The sequence below is a fragment of the Vespa crabro genome, chromosome 21, assembly GCF_910589235.1.
Source record: "Vespa crabro chromosome 21, iyVesCrab1.2, whole genome shotgun sequence".
In the NCBI taxonomy this organism is placed as follows: Eukaryota; Metazoa; Arthropoda; class Insecta; order Hymenoptera; family Vespidae; genus Vespa; species Vespa crabro.
Window position 1 is genome coordinate 2,774,569 of NC_060975.1, and position 20,000 is coordinate 2,794,568.

Below are 20,000 nucleotides of genomic sequence, written 5' to 3' on the forward strand. Positions count from 1 at the left end.
TCTTTGAATATATAATGTACCTTTCCTAAATCATGTATCAGTCCAGTTAAATGGAACCAATCTAAATCAGGATGATCTTTTCTTATAGATTCGGCCGTTTGAAAAGCATGAACGATATTCGGTAAATTTGTGTCTGGATCGCTTTCATCGATTAGATCATTTAATTTGATAAGAGCATCTTTAATCGTCAATCTGGCTTTGTTGAATTGTAGCCATTCTTTCATACGAGCTAATAAATTTGGATTCAAGTATTAAAAGCTGATTATATATGAAAAACGTATGTATGTTATTGTTTATTATGCTTCGATTAATATCTCTCTTGTTATATGATAGAATTATAAATGATTTATATGAATGTATATTAAATCAATATTATTTTCTTTTAGGATTTGATATTATTCAAGATAATAGATCAATGATCTAGAAAATTAATTTTAAACGATCGAGTATGAATTCGATCTTTTTAATTGTTGTAATAATAGTATATTTTTGAGAGGATACTTGAAGAATTGCTCGAAAGAAGATTATGGTAGATTTTACGTCATTGGTTAAGGGTTAATTCGCGATCGATTAAAGAAAATAAGGAAAATGTCGATCTTGAGAAATGATGATTAATTTAAATGATCTGTAATATGACATATGTATATATCAATGTCAATAATAGATTATATTATCTCTTTCTCTCTATAGATTATTATTAACAATCTATATATATGTATACATTTTAATTAAATTAATATTATATACATATACATATACATATATATATATATATATATTTTTTATTAATAATAAAAAATAACATTCTCTCAATCTATTATTGTAGAATATTATATATATTTATATATGTATGTATTGTAATAATGTATATTATATATATAATATATATATAAACATATAAAATATATTATTTTGATTATTAATAATAATATTCTATCGCAATCTGTTAATATATATATTAATGATCTATATATAATATAGATATATAAGATTTATATTTAATTTAGATATGATCTATAAACATATAATCTATATTATATAAAGAGAAAGCAAGAGAGGGAGAGAGAAAGAGATAGATAGAGAGAGAGAAAGAGAGAGAGAGATCATTAATAACAACAGATTATTATTGATAATATATATATATATATATATATATATCGTTTAGGTTGTCATATGTAAGTATGTTAGATCATTTACGTTGATACGTATATATATGTATGTCATATTACGAATCTGTTTATATACAACAAGTGCGATAATCGATATGTCATAATATACTAACAACGCACAAACTCGACCGTTTGATTAGTATGCATGTTCTCGTAAGTCTTGCGTACACGTTCCTTGATCTCATCTGTTGGATCTATGATATAGTTTCTAAAATTACTTTTCAATTTTCCATCGTATACTGGCTCCGGTCGAAGCTTTTCCGAGGGATCAATAATCGAAGTAACCTGGTCACGTAACTGCAAATGATCATTTTTATATATATTCCAAAATTATTATTATTATTATTTTTTTTTTCTTTTTTTTTTTTAAATAATATTAATTACAATACACTATATCAGTTTGGTATATCGAATTTTCTTTCATGCATTTATTTTCATTTGATCATATTTCTTAAAATTCATTTATAATATTTTCTCTATGACGTCAAATCGATTTCTCACAAAATTATTTTTCTTTCTACGATCAAAGAGATTATAAATAAACTGAAATTAATTATTCATTATAAATTATTTGAAACGATTGATATAATAAGAATTACGATTGGTATTAAAAATCTTTTACAAAACAGAAAAAAATAAGAAAAACAAAAAAAGAATAATAAAAAAAAGAACAAAAAGTTTTTCATTCATTTTGTATATTGTAGAATATTGATAATATCTGATCACATAAGTCTCTATCATATTGATTAAATAAATATAATATAATTGACAGATTTAAAAAGTTCGTCGAACATTTTCTTTTTTTCAAAATGTCAAAATAGTACAGAACATATTTGTCAATTACAACAAATATATATAGGTAAAATAAAAAAAATATATATATATAGATATATAGAAAAATGGAATTATTATATTAATTAAATATATATAATAATTAATATATATATATATATATATATATATATAAATAAAAATAATATATAATAATAACAATTAACAGATTTGTAAAAAGTTAATCAATCTATCCTTTTTTCTATTTTTTTTTAATTTTTGACACGGTATAACAAATATTTTTCAATTAAGAAAGAAAATTAATAAAAAGAAATGTATAAATAACATATATACATGAATAAGTATATATATATATATATATATATATATATATATATATATATATATATAAATGAAGGATATTTAGCATATATATATTATGAAGGATATTTATTAAAATTAGAAAATACCTGTAATGCGCAACGGTATAAAAGGTGACAAATTTTGTAAAAAACGAAAAGAAAAGATAATTTAAAAAATACGTATATATATATATATATATATATATATATGTATATAAATATATATATTTATATATATATTTAATTCATACTTACCATCATTTTGGCAGACATATTGAAAAATGTTTTCTTATGAAATAACTTGGATCCTTGATATGTTTGCTCTTTGGATATACAACACTGACTGACCCGTTCAATCTAACAGAGTTAACTTATAAATCTCAGACAATTCCCCCCTTTGACCCTAGGTTGTTCAACGTATGGTCTCTCTCGCACGCACGTTATTTAATATCCGTTATCTCTTACCAATACAGAGAAATATAAATAGCAACAAAGGATACAAAGTATTAGTAATACATAAGATTTTATGAAAAAAAAATTTTTTTTTCTTTTATTGAAAGTAAAAATGAACGAAGACTTTGAATCACTATTTTCATATCATTGCGAATGAAAGGGAGCAATTAAAAGGATGAAAGAGAGAGAGAGAGAGAGAGAGAGAGTAGGGATAAAAAAAGAAAAGAATCGTAAATAAAATTATAATTTAATCAAATGATATTATTATATGACCGTGAACTCATGAATAGTATCTTTGTCAACAGAAAAAATTCTCTTCCTGGAACCCCCATGTTAATGAAGAAATTTATACGTGACAATAATAATAATAATAATAATAATAATAATAATAATAATAATAATAATAATAATAATAATAATAATACTAATAATAATAATAATAATAATAACAACTCGCTATTTGATGAAAGAAGTAACTCTTTCTTTACCAATGAATACAATGATAAAAAAAGAAAGAAAAATAAAAGTAATAAGAAATAAGTAAACATACGTTTCACTGTAAACCAAAACAGTAAACACTTTCAAATTGTCCAATAATCAAATTAACAAACCATTAAAATAGATGACAGTTAAAATCTCATTGATGAATTCTACAGATGAGTATGTGAATAAAAGAAAAAAAGAAAGAAATAAATGAAAAAATAAAAAAGGGATGAGGGAAGAGAAGGGAAAAATATTAACATATTCTATTTCGTTGAAAGATAAAAGATATCAATCAAAAGACTTAGAGTCTTGAATTTTCTTGATCATTCCTAAAATAGTTCGATCGAGTCTTTCATCATAATTCACACAATTGACGGTAATCGAGATGCATGAATCTGAGTGTAGCCGGCAATTGCTTTGAACGCGGCACATCTCGTTGATGCAATAAAGTCAATGAACACTATAACGATATATTCGACGTATGAAATTAGTTCGCATATCTAATTGCATTAAAGTGCTCAAGGGAGATCCTTCATATAGTTAGTCAAATATATTATATATATATATATATATATGAATGGATACATGCATACATAGATACATACATACAAACATACACACATACGCACACACAAATACATTCACATTTGATATCTGTATCGTAAACGTCAATTTAGTTTACTTTCAAATACTTGGATAATTACGGAAATCTTTCAATGCGATAACCCATACTATATTATACATATATATATATATATATATATATATATAAAAAAAAGAGAAAAAAAAAAAAGATATATGGTCGTGATTTTTGTTACTTTCTTTTTAAGGAAATTGTGATAATATAACTACGTACTTACTCCGACGTAATAGAAAAATTATAGATAATTCATGAAGAGGCAATAAATAGAAAAGAGAGAAACAAAAAAAAAAAAAAAAAAAAAAAAAAACAAAAAGGAATAAATAAATTAGAAAAAAGAAAAAAAGGATATTTATCTACGAACTGCATTGGACTAAGTAAATTGTATTTCTTTTTGTATGTTTCGTTTGACAAAAAACAGTATGAAACGTCATTTATCGCCGTGATGTCATCCAAATATGTAATCATATACATATATTTACAAAGAAACTTTTTACACGATTATATATTCTTAAACCTTATCTCTTAAAAAAAAAAAAAAAAAAAAAAAAAAGGAAAAAAAGGAGGGAGGGCAAAAAAGGGAGAGAGAAAACGCGTTTGGAAAAAAGAAAAAAAAAGAGAAAAAGAAAAAGAAAATTTACGCTTCTTAAGTATCTCAAGACGAGCTCGAATCGGAGTAACTCGAATTGCTTCCTTTTCTTCGTACATTTTGTTGATGTCTGTGCGACGGAGGAGTTCGTGATCGAGATCTATGTCTCGAGGATGATTTTTTGCTTTTCTTAGATCTGTGGTTACGAGAGCTACTTGGACTGTCGTAACTGCTGTAATCAAGAAAGAAATCAAAAGTGTTTATCAGGTGTGTTTTGTTACAAGAGAAATATATATATACAAGAGAGATTTTTTTTTTTTTTTTTTTTTTTTTTTTTTTTTTTTTTTTTTTTTTTTTAAAACATATACCTTACCTTCTGTGAGAACTTTTCTTTTTCTTGTGCTTTTTGTGAACTTTATGTCTCTCAATACGGCTACGACTTCCACTACGACTTCTAGATCGTTGACGTGATCTTTTCCCACTTAAATCCGCGCTCTTCAATCGATCCATCAATGAATTACCACAAATTTTTACGTCTTCCGATTTTTCATCCTCCAATGAAGGCGATGGAACGGAATAAACCTCGTCGGAATCATCCTTTCTTATATTGGGTGTCGTCGAGGTAGGAATTTTGGAACTAGTTGAAGTTTGAATTTGACTTAAAAACATGGCCGCCTTTTTCTTCCGTTCCAATTGCAATTGTTTTTCCCTCGACGTGGCAGCCAATTTGTCACGAGCCGCGGCAACCAATTTGTCCTTTATTCTATCTTCTACTTGTTGCTTGTGCCTTATCTCTAATTGACAATCTTCGAGTATGTCATCGGTAAGATCGACCAATTCCTTTTCTTCGCTTTTAGATTTCTTTATTTCTATTACCTTTGGCGTTTCTTTATCGGTATTCATTATTATTGCATTAGTTTGTTCGTTAAAATTTTGCGGTGAATTAGGTTTAGAATTAGTTTCCTTCTTTTCAAGTTCAATTTCGTCATCACTTTCTTCCAATGGCAAGGCGTTTCTCTTTTCAATAATCACATTTTCACCTTCCTTTGGTTTCTTTATTGAAAACGATACTGTCGTTATCTGTTTACTACCCGTACTTTGTTTCGTCTTTGTATCGCTCTTCTTCTTAGCCTGTATCATTTTCACACGCTTTTGTACTTCCTCCATTCTTTGCTGTTTCTTCTGTAATTCCTCCAATTTCTTTTGCTTCTCCTCTTGCGGTTCTTGCTTCTGTAATAATTCTTCTTCTGTCAATACCTTAGGATTTATTGCCCCTTCGTACATGGTCAATTTGTGAGCATAATAACCATGATACTGATGCGACAATTCGAGAAAATTAAATCTTGGATCACCTTTATTTTTTACTATAGCTTCAAAGTCTCGGCCATTTTTGGCTACATAACTCGCCATTTTGTCGATAATTATTTGAACATCTGCCGGTGGTACGATGAATGATGGTCTGCTCAATGTTTTTGGTGGTGTTGGTCCGTAAGGTACTAAAGAAGGTGTTTCTTTTGCTTGAGGTATTGGCGTTGTAGATTCTTCAGTGGAAACAACTGGTACGGCTGGTACTGGTAACTGTGGTGGAGATTGAATTTGACCATTTGGACCGTATATAACTGGACCATGCGAATATTGTAAAGGCGTTGCAGTATACGGAGTATAACTCTGTAAAAAAAAAAAAAAAAGAAAAAAAAAAGACATGTAACTTCATTTGATCGGAAATTTGAAATCTATGCAATATGAAATCTATAAAAGTTATAAGATGATTTACCTGCGGCACAATGGGCTGATAATATCCAGAAGTCGGCATTTGTTGAACACCAACATCTAATAACTGTGGTATTTTAGGTGGCGGTGGCTTTCCTGTGATTTTGTTTACAAGCATTGAATAAGCACAGTCCGCAGAGGGCTTATACTGTATGCTTGGTATGCTAGGAGCCTAGAAATAAGTAAACGTATCTTTTAGAAATATTAATAAACTATTTTGCGTATTTCTTTTATGGAAGATTATAAGTAGGAAAAATATATTATCACCTACAAAGATATTCCCTCCAAAGAAGAGATGGATAATTAATAAAAAACAGAGGCATATGTTTTGAAGACAGGAACGTGTATATATATTTTCCAGGTACAAAAAGGAAATGTTGGGATACGCTATTAAAATAAATTTATTTCTGTACTTTATGAAAATTTGCGATGATTGAAAAATTAGACTTCTCTTAACTTTACAAAATGGGATATTTAATTTCCTATTACGATTAATGCGGATGTATGTTTCTCTGAAGATAATGTTATATGATATGTTAATGAATCTCATATGAATAGAACTAATGGGTTTCGAATGAGTATAGATAAACAACAAAAGGGGGGGGGGCGGGGTAGGAGGATAGGTTCAATGCATACCAGAATCAGCCCTGGAAGCAGAAATATATGACACATAAATTAGTGTAGTAGAGTAACATTAACATTTCATCCTATGATCCATTTGTATTTTTGAAATCACCGTTAGAAAAGTAGATAGTTTCAGAGGTAAACCTGTGACTCTTTGGGAGGCTTCCAAATTTGGTAAATATCCCAATTGTTCTGAATCTTCTAACAGCTTAGGAAGCACTTTTTTTTATATGTCTTTTATAAAAAGTTATTATGTTTATATGACAATGTATATATTAGAAGAAAACATACCGCTTCTACTTTGGCAAATGATGGCGCTAGGCTTGGGTGAAGGTATGGTTGATCATCTTCATCTGATTCTTCCTCAGGTTCTGTCGTTAAAAAAACATATCGATGAGTACAAATTTATAATTGTAGCTTTTCTTTTTCACCAAAAATGAGTTACATTTGTCACGTGTAGATAAAAACCGACGTAGTAGTAACAGGAACTTGTGGCAATACTTACGTCAAGAAAAACTAAGTAGAATCAAAGTAGGTGTGGGTAATCATATCCTGCTTTATGTTGCTTCAATTACTTCAACTCAATAATGTCAACTTTGATAATGTTACTACAAGATGCTGCTTTATAGAAAATAGTATGCATACCAGATTCTTCTTTTTCAGGTTGTTTTTCAGGATTATATTTTCCAGTCTTGATAGCTTCCAGCACAAACTTGTAATACGGATGTAGCGGTTCATCTATCGATAAGAACGAAAATTGTGGATTGTTTGCTTGTTTCGCCTTTAGAAGAATCTCCATTTGGCCCCCTTGACGACTAATAAATAATGCTGTTTTTGTGATAATTGCATTTAACTTCTGCGTTTCAGGCTGAAAAAATACGTTATCAATTAATTTTTTTGATATCCAAATAAATCCATAGATAAACTCATGATAAATAATATTATTATAATTATCTTACCACTGTCATGCCTTCTGGTATTTCAAGATCTGGTGGCGGTACAAAAGCTTGATCCTCTTCTTGCGATCCTTCTGATTGTTTTGGACTCTGTGAGTCTTCGCACGCTAACTTCGAATTGTTTTCATCTTCGTTATAATTATATGCTACTTGAGTATAAGAATTTTCTGAGTCCAATGCTTGATGCAATCTTTTCATCTCTTCTTCTAATACAAAGAAAAAAAAAGGTAATAGAATAAAATCATTAATAATTTTAAATTCTAATAGTTCAATTTAGAAAAATCAATTAATTTAGAATTTTTTAAATATCTATATGAATCGTACCATGATACATAGAATCTTCGGCATCATTATTATACAAGGATCGGTATCTTTCTTCGTCACAGAGCTGTTCAACTTTAAGTTCATCCTCTGTGAGTATTATCCGTTGATCAAAACCACCTGCTGGTGGCTCATGAATCCTTAAATCCCCCAGTGCTCCACGTCCATCGTATCTATACACATACAATGTACAAATTAGAGAAGGAAAATGATATTTTTTTTTGTTTGTTTTGTTGTTGTTGTTTTTTTTTTTTTTTTGTATAGTTTATTTTTTTTCTTTTACGTAAATTCTATTAATCCCGCATCTGAAAAATAATTTATGAAGAGAATCCCACCACAAAGAGTTTCCTCTGAAATAAAATATAGTCATACAAAGTTGAATGACATGTCTTTATGTGTAATTTATTCCTTTGCATAACTTTCAAATTAAATACACTATATACAATGTATTTTGTAAAATAAATTTACTACGCATTAATATTATTATACTGTTTGTTTCTGAAGATGCAATTTGCTGCTTTGTCTCTTACAAGATATTAACATTTATGATAATTTCATAAATGCTTACATATTAATTATAAATAATTTTATGACATTCATAGATTATTTCTTTTTCCTCATTATATTTTATACTACTTAGATGTATAAAACATAGAACCATATATTGAATTATGTCAAACATTTTGTCCTTTTCATCTAATCAAATATTATATATATAAGTATATATATATATATATATATTGCATTACGTTTAGTCAAATTACATGAATAATTATTATATGGTCCATAATAGTATGTCCAGTTTAATATTTAACAAAAGCTGTGTCATTTCACAATGAAATTAGTTGTAATATTCCTAGATATAAGTAGCGATATGGAAAATAAAATGATCTAATTGCAATGAGCATACATATTGCATTATTCAGATAAAAAGCAAGAGTAGTTTGAGTATCGATTGTTGAATTGTAACAAAAAAAAAAAATAAAAAAAATAAAAAAAATAAAAAAAAAAAGAAAAGAAAGAAAAAAAAACCATAGAACATTAAGCAGCACCAAATTAATTAAATAAAAGAAAAAAAAAAAAAAAAAAAGAAAAAAGAGAAAAGAAAAAAAAGAAAAAGAAAAGTTGAAAAAATTGAAGATACAAGTTTATAGAAGATCACTTAAAAATTCTCACAAAATGTTCGCTTGGATGATGAAGAATACAGTTTGAGAATAAATGCTGCAATGCCTTCGACATGTGCGTACACAATCCACCTTGCCTAAATTTCAAGAAATATTTATAATATAAATGCAAAACAAAATATTTTATATAATTTAATATATGTTTCCAGTTACATCTTCGACACTGTATGCTGTACATTCAATATTTATACACAAATTGTATGCAGAGTATATACATAAACTGTAGAATGTATATCGCAACATAGAGAAATTATCAAAGTTGCATAATGCATTTGGTAATTCGTACATTGTTGCCAGCACAGCTGAATCTAAGACGCTAATACATACCATGCTGAACGGTCATAAATACCTATAACCGTCAGCTTGCCATTTGTCTCTCTACGCTGTGTCTCACCTTGCTGCTGCACAGATGGTCAGCCATAAGCGCCAAGCCACAAGAGCACCTTATTCTGCGCCCGTGCAGAGCGCATATCGCGCTTCAACACTGCGCGTTCATACGGCCAACACCTGCAGAAACCTTAAACAGTCTCCAGATTGCTTATCTGCACATTAACTATTTGCAGTAACCATAACGGTACTGTCTCTTCGAGTGTCATTCACTGCAGTTTTTTTTTTTTTTTTTTTTTTTTACTTTTATCTATATATATTTTTTTTCGAATCTGAGATCATTCTTCTAAACGTTACATATATGATGTGTTTATGCAAGAATAAATATCCTAGATCATAAATTTTTTCTAGGTTAGGGAAACGGACCTGTCTATCTTCAATGTGTTATCGCCCATCCATGGTATCAAATGCTTCCCCTGATCAATCATTTTCGCCTTGTCATCGTCTCGAAATAATTTGCAGCTATATCCGAACACCAACAGCTCCTGTGGTTCCTCTTCACCATTTTTTTTACGCAGAATCCCTGAATCAACCATCCACCGTTGTCCCTTCGACGACGCCATTTTCTGTCTACATACGGCTATGAGAAGGGAGGAGGAAGCGTTTGCCCAAAGTCCACCATAATCAAATGATGGAACAACAGCAACATACCGTCATCGTTAATAGGCAAGTTAGCGGATTGGTCCGTTCGATGAGTCTATAGAAATATTTAATCGTTATTAGCGCCACTTTTATATATATTAAAAACGGTAAAGCTAATAAATACATGCTGATTGGTTAACGCCCATATGGCGCTCCAGTCACGCGATATTATGACGCTGTAATCGCGATATCAGTTTGACCATCTAGCAGCGTTATCAATTTAAAAAATATCGAATAGAAGATTAGCTAAACACTAACATGAATTTTTAATTACTTATGAGAACGTTACGTAAGAAATATATTTATTTAAGATTAAAAATGATTATTTATACTATACTAGTAACTAACAAAATATTTACATTTACATTAAGAGTTGGCTAAGCTGATCGCTAAATAAACTGTGGCGATTTAATCGCGACTGTTACACCTTCTACGGCAAGAAACATAACTAACATAGCCTCGGCATCAAATGTTATACGCGGGAAACCAAACAAAGTAAAAAATGTCGATAACAAAGGAGACGAAAAAGATACCGGGAATATAAAAAAATTCATACATTCTTAAATAAATTTTTTAATAATAAATTTTTAAATAATATTGTTACTTGAGGTGAGAAAACTTTCTTTCTACATAATGAGTTGTCAATGATAAATCCATCAAATATCGATGTTTGCGCCATCTGGTATAACAAAACAAAATTAAAATCGATTCTAAAAAGAAACAATTTACTTTCTTATTGAATGAAGGTTGGTGGACGTGATTATCGTTGGCGTCAATTGGGATACGTCGTGTGATTTACGTTCAAATTCATTTACGGTATTAATGATATTTCATTTTTACTTACAATGTCAAAGGCAAAAGTTTCCGCAGAATGGAGAAAACGCGTGAAATCGGAATACATGCGATTGAGACAAATAAAAAGGTATAAACGTGCGGACGAAGTGAAAATTGCATGGAATCAGAATCGTAAGGTTATGACTGGTAAGTATACATTTAAAAATCTATAATGATTTGAATATTTCTTTCATATCTTTACCATTCTTTTATCTTTATTTATTTATATTACTTATTTCTATTATTATTTGATTTGAAAGTTTTCGCAAATATTAAAAAAAAATAATAATAAAAAAAAAAAAAAACAATTATGTTTATTCTTTAATTCTGTTATAAGGAATTATGTTCAGTAATAAAAATATATATCATGCATGATATTATGATCGTCTATATATATAAATAAAAGTTTTCTCAATTAGAGCTACTTATAACCGAACAAAAACGATGGGCTGATGGAAAAGCAATGTGGCTTGCTATGCATGACATTCCACCTCATGTATCTTGCATGAAAAAAGCAGAGGTGACCAGTTCAGATGGAGAAGTACAAACATGTCCTGTTAAAATAATAAATGCAGTTACTCCTATACCTACGATGTATACATGGGCACCTATACAACAAAATTTTATGGTAGAAGATGAAACTGTTTTACACAATATTCCTTACATGGGAGATGAAATCTTAGATCAGGATGGAACTTTTATCGAAGAACTTATTAAGAATTATGACGGAAAGGTAATTGAAAATATTTAAAAATTATTATTAATATATTATATATTTTTAATATTATATTACATGATTATTGTTATTATTATTATTATTTTAGGTACACGGAGATAGGGTATCTGGTTTTATGGATGATTCTATTTTTGTCGATTTAGTAAATGCTTTAGCTAATTATGAAAAGGACGATAAAGAAAAGGAACATACTAAGAAAGGGAAAGAATCTAAAGAGAAAGAAGATCAAAAGGATGATGACAAAGATAATAAGGACGATGATAAAGGAGAAATATTATTGGAAAAGCCAATAGAAGATTCAAAAGTTCAAGCTACACCATTCCCATCTATGCACATATTTAATGTATAAATTATTAAAAATTTTACAAAATGATATTATAATAATAATTCAAGTTTAAATATTATTAATAGATTTTACTTATATTAGGCAATATCTAGCATGTTTCCTGATAAAGGCAGACCCGAAGAATTAAAAGAAAAATACATTGAACTAACAGAAAGATCAGATCCAAATGTATTGCCACCAGAATGTACTCCTAACATCGATGGTGTAAATGCAAAAAGTGTACCAAGAGAGCAGACTATGCATTCGTTTCACACGCTCTTCTGTAGAAGATGCTTCAAATATGACTGCTTCTTACATCGTGAGTAGACAGCTAAGTTTAATGTTATTACTCTCAAGTTGTATCTTGTCAGGCAACATCGCAATAGGAATAATGAAAGACATTGCAAGGATATACGAATTATCTCCTTATACGCACAGCCTCTAGATACAACTTATTGATGATTTACATTCTATATGACAACGAAGCTGGATGTATATTAATTACAATAATTTGTGATTCCTGATTTATCGTAGCAGCCAGGGGGACCTCGCCGCAAGGTAAAGAACAACATTGCATACAAACGAGCGCATTCGATCGAACGCTTTTTTTTGTTTAGCACGGAGGCATCGCCAAGGGTTCATCCACAATCGTATTTCATTCGTCGTTCATCGCTCTGTCTACTAAATTTCTCTCCATTCGCGATATAATAGATTAGGATTATGTTTTAATTTTAAAGTTTTACCATTAATTTTAGGTCTTCAAGTCTGCCATCCAGGACCAAATTTACTCAAACGAAAAGGTCCGGACTTGAGGCCATTTTCTGAACCCTGTGGAACAGAATGTTATATGCATTTGGTAAGATAAGATATATTCGATAAAACATCAAAGTACATTTTCATATTATTTCATTAATTTAGGAAGGTATGAAAGAAAAACTTGCTGCTCAAGCAGCCGATATAAAAGAAGATGAAGGAGATGAGAAAAGAGGTGGTCCTAGAAAAGTAAGAAAACAGGCAAGTGTTGATTCTGGAAATGAAGCAAGCAGCGAAGACAGCAATGACAGTAATAAATATAGTCAAGGTGGTTGCTGTCAAGGTAAAATAATATCTTAGAAGTGTTAACTTGTAAAAAAAGAAAAAAAGAAAACTTATCCAAACAGATTTCAAAGAAAAATATTATCCAACAGATTTCAAGCAAAATGTTAATAAAGAAGTTAAGCCCGAAGAAATGATGGAGGATCAAGCTCAGCCAGAAAATCAAGCTCCTTTCACTTTGTTAGGTCTTGATAAACGAATCAAGACGGAAAGCGAGTTATCATGGACTGGCTCTGAACAAAGTCTTTTCAGAGCATTACATAAAGCTTTTCCTGGTAATCCATGCGCATTAGCACAAATTATGTTAACTAAAACTTGTCAGGAGGTATATCAATTCGCTCAAAAGGAAGCTTCAGACATTCCAGCTGTAGAACATTTAAAAGATTTTACACCGCCACGAAAGAAGAAGAAGAAACATAGACTTTGGTCGATGCATTGCAGAAAGATACAATTGAAAAAAGATTCTGGTAATTAATTTCTCATTAATAATCAAAAAAAAATAAAAAATAAAAAATAATACATAAAAAATATAAGAAAAAAAAAAAAAAAAAGAAAAGAAAATTAAAAATAAATAGATAAATAAAAAAAAAAAAAAAAAAGAAAAGAAAAGAAAAGAAAAGAAAAAGAAAACAACAAGACATCCTAGTCAGAAGTGTCTCCTCGCGCGTTCTTTTTTTTGTTTGCGTTTACCATATGTATAAAAATCATACTCACAGGTGCCAATCATGTCCACAACTTCGCACCGTGCGATCATCCTGGCCGTCAATGCGATAATTCTTGTCCATGTATACAGGCGCAAAACTTCTGCGAAAAGTTCTGTCAATGCAGCAGTGAATGTCAGAATCGATTTCCTGGCTGTAGATGCAAAGCTCAATGTAATACAAAACAATGTCCTTGCTATCTAGCAGTAAGGGAATGTGATCCTGATCTATGTCAAACGTGCGGAGCAGATCAATTTCAAATTACTAAAATATCATGTAAAAATGTCAGCGTTCAACGTGGCCTTCGTACGTATCAATAAGTTTTTTTTTTTTTTTTTTATTTTTTTTGTCAAAATATTCAAAAGTATGTGTCGATCGAATGTCAAAACAAATCTGCAAAGATATATATATATATATATATGTATATATGTATATATGTATATATGTATATATGTATTTTTTTTTTTTTTATATCTTTTCTTATTATTTTTATTTAGATAAACATCTTTTAATGGCACCATCCGATGTGGCCGGTTGGGGAATCTTTTTAAAAGAATCCGCAGCCAAGAATGAATTCATTTCTGAATATTGTGGAGAAATTATAAGCCAAGATGAAGCCGATAGAAGGGGAAAAGTATATGACAAATATATGTGCAGTTTTCTATTCAATTTAAACAATGGTATTTTTGTCTTAGGTCCTTTTAGAAATAATCGTACAGAAAAAAAAAAAGAAAAAAAAAAAAAAAAAAGAAAAAAATATTAACATGGTATATATGTTATTCCTTTTGACAGACTTTGTAGTCGATGCAACGCGCAAAGGAAACAAAATAAGATTTGCAAATCATTCGATAAATCCTAATTGTTATGCCAAAGTAATGATGGTTAATGGCGATCATAGAATAGGGATTTTTGCAAAAAGAGCTATTCAGCCAGGGGAAGAATTGTTTTTTGATTACAGGTTAATATATCTTTGTAATTTAATTTTTCAAAAAAAAAAAAAAATTTTATAACATGTAAAAGTATAATAATGTAAATATATTTATTTATTTATTTATTACAGATACGGTCCGACTGAACAACTCAAATTTGTTGGTATTGAACGTGAAATGGAATTTCTTTAAAATGATACGATTTTCTTTATAACTTAGATACATGCATCTATAAGTTTCTTTTTTAATTCAAGTTAATTGAAAAACAAAACAAAACAAAAAAAGAAGAGAGAAACTTATTCCATTATTATAAAAATTGACAGTATTTGAATATCGATAGACTCCCAATCTGCCTTGTGCATATCAAATAATTTTTGAAATGAAGAAAAAAATACATGTATAAAGATCTTTGAACATGTGTGTTTGTTTGTGATCTGTGTGTATGGATATGCGCTCGCTTATGTATGAATGGAAATAAGTATGTGATTTCTTAAGGCACCTTTTTCAAATAAAAGTTTCATCATTTCAGATCTGGTATCTTTTATATATACGGTTTTCTCTCTCTCTCTCTCTCTTTTTCTTTCTCTCTATCTCTCTTTCTCTCTCTCTATTAAGTATGTATACTGAAATAATTCATTTTTAATCTTAAAATTAACGATTTGTTCGTTCTCAAAAATATCATTTATATTTTTAAATTTTACAAAATAAAAAAAAATTATTATAAAAATATTATAATAAATTAAAAAAAAAGAAAAAGTAAGATTAATCTTTAAAAGTCTGTCATCGATGAAATTTCGTTTCAAAAATATTATATTACAACGTAAATATATTTATCTTAAATAAAAATTAATTAATTCATAATTTTTTCTTTCTTTTATATTTTTTTTTTTTTTTGCATTTTTAAGGTTAAATCGCATTTGTTTCGTCATAAATGTATATTTATTTATGATATAAGAAGAAGAGAAAAAAAAGAATACCTATTACTTGATAAAGTCTCCGATATTATTGACATATTATATTAATTTTTATTTTCGATTTTTTTTTTTTTTTTGTTTCTTTTTTATTTAATTGCTAGCTGCTTTTCAACGGTTGAATTCAAATGCGTGAAATTCGCGCGCACCTTTCAAACGTCAGAGTTAGTTCGAAGGGATTCTAGAAGAGAGCTTCCAACGAACTCGCGAAGCAATTCAGCCACCAGTTGCGGACTTCGCAGCCGCGAAAACGGATCGGGAGATTTTTCGATTACGAAGATTTATTTGAAAGAGAAAAAAGAAAAAAAAAAAAAAAAGAAGAAAGAAAGAAAAATCACATTTTAAATGACACGAAAAAGAATATAATAAATAAGTAAATAAATATAAATAATAAAAAAAAGAGGGGGAAAAGTGAAGAAAAATTCTCGATCGTTATGAGGATAAATAATAAAAATTTATCGAAAGATTCGATTAAACGTTTATTCGGAAGAATTCATCTTTTCTGTTCGTTTTTGCAAGATCTCGATCGGTAAAGTTCGATATTTATATTCGTAAGTAAGTAAAAAAGAAATAACAATAAATCAACATCTTTTTCTTCGATTATTCGTGATTGAATCCAATACGATCATGTTACGAATAAGGAAGCAGCAATAGAATTTGAAAAGACGTCTCGAAGATCGTTGCCGTCGAATCTTTTAGAAAATAAGGTTATTTGGATTGAAGCCAGATTTTCTTTTTCTTTTTCTTTTTTTTTCTCCTGTTTTTTTTTTTCTTTTTGGTTTGTTTCTTTAACGGAAGAAAGACACTTCGTACGGACGACATGGAGGAAGAAGGTAATTAATTAAATATATTTTAAATTGAAATTAATGATACTTTTTTGTTGATTACAACACGAATTTCTTTTTTTTTTTTTTTTTTTTTTTTTTTTTTTTTTTTTTTTTTTTTTAAGAAACATTCGAATCGATCGATAAGGTAAAACTTTCGAAATAAAAGACGATCGACGACGAGTTTCGCTATTTTCCTTTTTTTTTCTTTTTTCTTTTTTTTTTATTTTCGTCCGTTGTTTTTCTTTTTTTTTTTTTTTTATTATCGGTTTCGTAATAAATAATATCCGCCATGATTACTATACGACCAATAAATTTGAAGGAAGTATTTCCTGCTTGTTTCCAAACAGGATGAAAATATCGGTTTGGAGATAAAACAAAAACAAAAGAAATAGAAATTTTGAAATAATAATGGAAATAGAGGATTAGTTGGATTAAAAAAGAAAAAGAAAAGAAAAAGGAAAAAAAAAATAAGAACAAAAATAATAAAAAGAAAAGGAAAGAAAGAGATAAGTGTACGACTCGCCATGATGGAAAGATTTGAGCGGGAATAATGGCCGTTATAATCACTTTCAATGCACAGATGTATTATTATAGAAATAAACACATCTCTTTCTCTCTCTTTCTCTCTCTCTCTCTCTCTCTCTCTTTCTCTCTTTCTCTCTCTTTCTTTGAGTCGTCAGAGACGTTTTGTGATTCTAACCAATGTCTTCATCTCTTCGAGCAACGAATGTAAATATACAGAATGAATCATACGTATAAACGGATCAGTCAATCGTTCAATTAAACGATATCGATCAATTTCGATCGATTTTGATTAAGAAATGATGACATTAATACATTTTTTTTTTTATTTTTTTTTTTTTTTATAATGTTTATTATATTTAACAAATTTTTTTTATGAGAAATTCTTGTCTGAAATTTTTCTCTATTAATTATGCTTTTCTCTCTCTCTCTCTCTCTCTCTCTCTCTATTTTTTTTTTTTACTTTTTATCAGAATTTTAATTGTAGAACATAATTCGATTACTCGATCCTTAATTGAGAAAATAATTAAGGAATTGTTTATAAATTATTTATCAAGTATTAATAGTTTATAAATATTTAACATTTTTTTTTTTTTTTGTATAAAAGATTCATTCGAAGTTATTCGTTTTTTCGTCAGAATAATTAATCATTAAATTGATAAAACAATTTTCGATCGTTTCCATCGATAATGAAGAAATTATTAAATTATTTATAAATATTTCTTCATTAAATTTAATATATTCATGAGATATTCTTGTAAATTTATCGAAAAATTCTCTAAATTATTCGTAATTAATTGTATTGCTTTTTTTTTTTTTTTTTTTTTATAATTTTAATCTCAAAATGGAACATTTCGAATATTAATAAAAAGAAAAAATTACATTTTCTGATTTAATAATTAACATTGATAATACAAATTAGAGAAAATTTATAAACAATTTTTTCATGTATCTTAATACGAACTAATCTGACATATTGATAATGATGATATTAATGATAATAATAATAATAATAATAACAATAATAATAATAATAATAATAATAATAATAATAATAATAATAATAATAATAATAATAATAATAATAATAATAATAATAATAATAATAATAATGATAATAATAATGATAATAATAATAAAAATGACACGAAGAAGCGTGAGCAAGAGCACTCTTTCTGTTTTACACACCCATTCAAATTAAAACGTATGGAGTGGAGTTTAATGCGGTTTATCCATTATTACACACATACGGCTCTACATACATGTACACAGGTATGGACTGGAAGCACATAACCAGACAAAGAAAACGCAATACGGATAAGAAGTACTTGTATCGTACGTGACTTGTTCTACGATTAAATTAACAGCGAACAGTCGAATGAATTGACTTTTTTTTCCATGGCTCTGAAATGAAATTTCTCATCTTAATGAAAACTAAAAATGTTCCTTTTCCTTTTCTCTACTTCTTCCTCTTTATCTTTTTATTTGTTTTATTTTTTTTTTTTTTTATTTGTTCTCATTTTCTTTAGGACCTAAGACAAATACGTAACGAACGATGTACAATTCATATGAACGTCGATGATTGGCTTTAATGATTCGCGTGATATTCATTGGTTGATACAATCGGTTTTGTTCGGCAATGTTCGACAATCTTTGTATCGTATAATATAATTTTTTTTCATAGAATAAAAATCAACCCGACAATTTTTGTATCGTATAAAATTATTTTGTTTCATATGATAAAAATCAAACATTTTCCGTATTGTCAAAAGTGTTCAGAAAAAATGAATATAATTACGCGAGTAATTTGTTAAGAATAAGTAATTTGTTTTTTTAAATAATTTTCTTTTACTTATCTTTTTTCTCTCCCGAAACAATTTAAGGTTAGTTGTAATTTTATTCATGTAAAAGTATATGTATGTGCAAGTATATATATATATATATTTCTTAAGTGATTTGAGACACATACACGTGTAGAAGAAATTTAATAATATTGATTATTTTCTAATATTTCTTTCATTAATACCAATAATTATTTATTCTTCAAGGTTAAAATGTGATATAAAAATATTACCCAAAGGAATAGGTATTTAAAGTGTCGAAGTGTTTCTTTTCTCTATCTTTCTTTTCTTTTTCTTTTCTTTTTTTTTCCCTCTTCCTTTTCTTTTCTATCAAGTTTTCTCGACGAGATTCAAAGAGTGTCATTTGAAATGAAGACAAATTCACCAAGAAAACGATTTTCTAATCCTTCCTGTCTTTTCCAAACGTTACGTTTATTCGACATTTTCTTCTTATTAAAACGAATAATGGAAAGAAAAACGGACAGTAAATTAAAAAGATTTCAAAAATACTAACCTCCCAATTGAAGAAAATTAACAATAATATTAATAATTCAAACGACTATTACTGAACATCTTTTTCTTTTTTTTTTTTTTTTTTTGTTTTTTCGTTTTCTTTATCGAACATTTTAAGTTAGGTCCATATATATTCTTATTTAAAAAGAAAAAAAAAAAAATAAACTAAACGTAAATTACGTGATCGTTAGAAATTTAATATCCTTTCATTCGAAAATCATAAAATTTTTAATATTAAATTAATAATAATAATATTAATAAAACTTATATGTGTGTATACATAATATCTTGGCTGGTTTTTCGAATATTTTTGATTAATAACAAATTTATTACGTTCTAATAAATGTAAAATTTA

The 20,000-nt window shown here is 28.2% G+C and overlaps 4 protein-coding genes and 1 long non-coding RNA gene across 14 annotated transcripts in view; 3 read left to right on the plus strand and 2 right to left on the minus strand.

The window, feature by feature from the left end:
- Nucleotides 1–2,711, minus strand: part of LOC124431563 (inositol oxygenase) — a 3,644-nt gene extending 933 nt beyond the window's left edge. Inside the window, exons 1-3 of one of the 2 annotated variants that reach the window (XM_046979634.1) lie at nt 2,558–2,711; nt 1,388–1,466; nt 21–229 (exon numbers count right to left, since the gene is read on the minus strand). In XM_046979634.1, coding sequence (XP_046835590.1) covers nt 21–229; nt 1,388–1,466; nt 2,558–2,575 — 306 coding nt within the window. In that variant the 5' untranslated portion in view covers nt 2,576–2,711. Of the gene's footprint in view, nt 1–20; nt 230–1,282; nt 1,467–2,557 lie in introns of both variants that reach the window. The other variant, XM_046979633.1, reaches the window with a different exon arrangement.
- LOC124431565 lies at nt 136–423 on the plus strand. Its single transcript, XR_006944044.1, has 2 exons — nt 136–277; nt 387–423. It is a non-coding gene; the product is annotated as an uncharacterized LOC124431565 (long non-coding RNA).
- A 1,535-nt stretch (nt 2,712–4,246) lies between the features above and the next one.
- LOC124431561 (splicing factor, suppressor of white-apricot homolog) lies at nt 4,247–10,406 on the minus strand. Of its 6 annotated transcripts, none has more exons than XM_046979625.1 (9): nt 10,076–10,217; nt 9,717–9,829; nt 8,142–8,311; nt 7,821–8,023; nt 7,507–7,729; nt 7,153–7,232; nt 6,242–6,409; nt 4,841–6,135; nt 4,247–4,699 (listed from the first exon to the last, which is right to left on the minus strand). In XM_046979625.1, the coding sequence occupies exons 3-9, from the start codon at nt 8,149–8,151 to the stop codon at nt 4,534–4,536; spliced, it is 2,145 nt and encodes a 714-aa protein (XP_046835581.1). In that variant the 5' UTR covers nt 8,152–8,311; nt 9,717–9,829; nt 10,076–10,217; the 3' UTR covers nt 4,247–4,533. The 6 variants fall into 6 exon arrangements, with proteins under 6 accessions (XP_046835581.1, XP_046835582.1, XP_046835579.1 ...); XM_046979626.1 differs by having other exon boundaries at nt 9,717–9,839; XM_046979623.1 differs by lacking the exon at nt 9,717–9,829 and having other exon boundaries at nt 7,821–8,020; nt 10,076–10,406.
- A 692-nt stretch (nt 10,407–11,098) lies between these two features.
- LOC124431562 (histone-lysine N-methyltransferase E(z)) lies at nt 11,099–15,499 on the plus strand. 4 transcript variants are annotated; one of them, XM_046979628.1, is made up of 12 exons: nt 11,099–11,332; nt 11,605–11,918; nt 12,010–12,264; nt 12,349–12,565; nt 12,781–12,804; nt 13,002–13,102; nt 13,165–13,342; nt 13,434–13,808; nt 14,058–14,348; nt 14,540–14,722; nt 14,835–15,000; nt 15,103–15,499. In XM_046979628.1, exons 1-12 carry the CDS (start codon nt 11,197–11,199, stop codon nt 15,161–15,163), a joined length of 2,301 nt encoding a protein of 766 aa, XP_046835584.1. In that variant the 5' UTR covers nt 11,099–11,196; the 3' UTR covers nt 15,164–15,499. The 4 variants fall into 4 exon arrangements, with proteins under 4 accessions (XP_046835584.1, XP_046835585.1, XP_046835586.1 ...); XM_046979629.1 differs by having other exon boundaries at nt 12,784–12,804; XM_046979631.1 differs by having other exon boundaries at nt 11,191–11,332; nt 11,592–11,918.
- A 680-nt stretch (nt 15,500–16,179) lies between these two features.
- LOC124431413 (adenylate cyclase type 2) overlaps nt 16,180–20,000 on the plus strand; it is a 47,759-nt gene continuing 43,938 nt past the window's right edge. The window contains exons 1-2 of the mRNA XM_046979310.1: nt 16,180–16,497; nt 16,745–16,775. Coding sequence (XP_046835266.1) covers nt 16,763–16,775 — 13 coding nt within the window. The 5' untranslated portion in view covers nt 16,180–16,497; nt 16,745–16,762. The remainder of the gene's footprint in view (nt 16,498–16,744; nt 16,776–20,000) is intronic.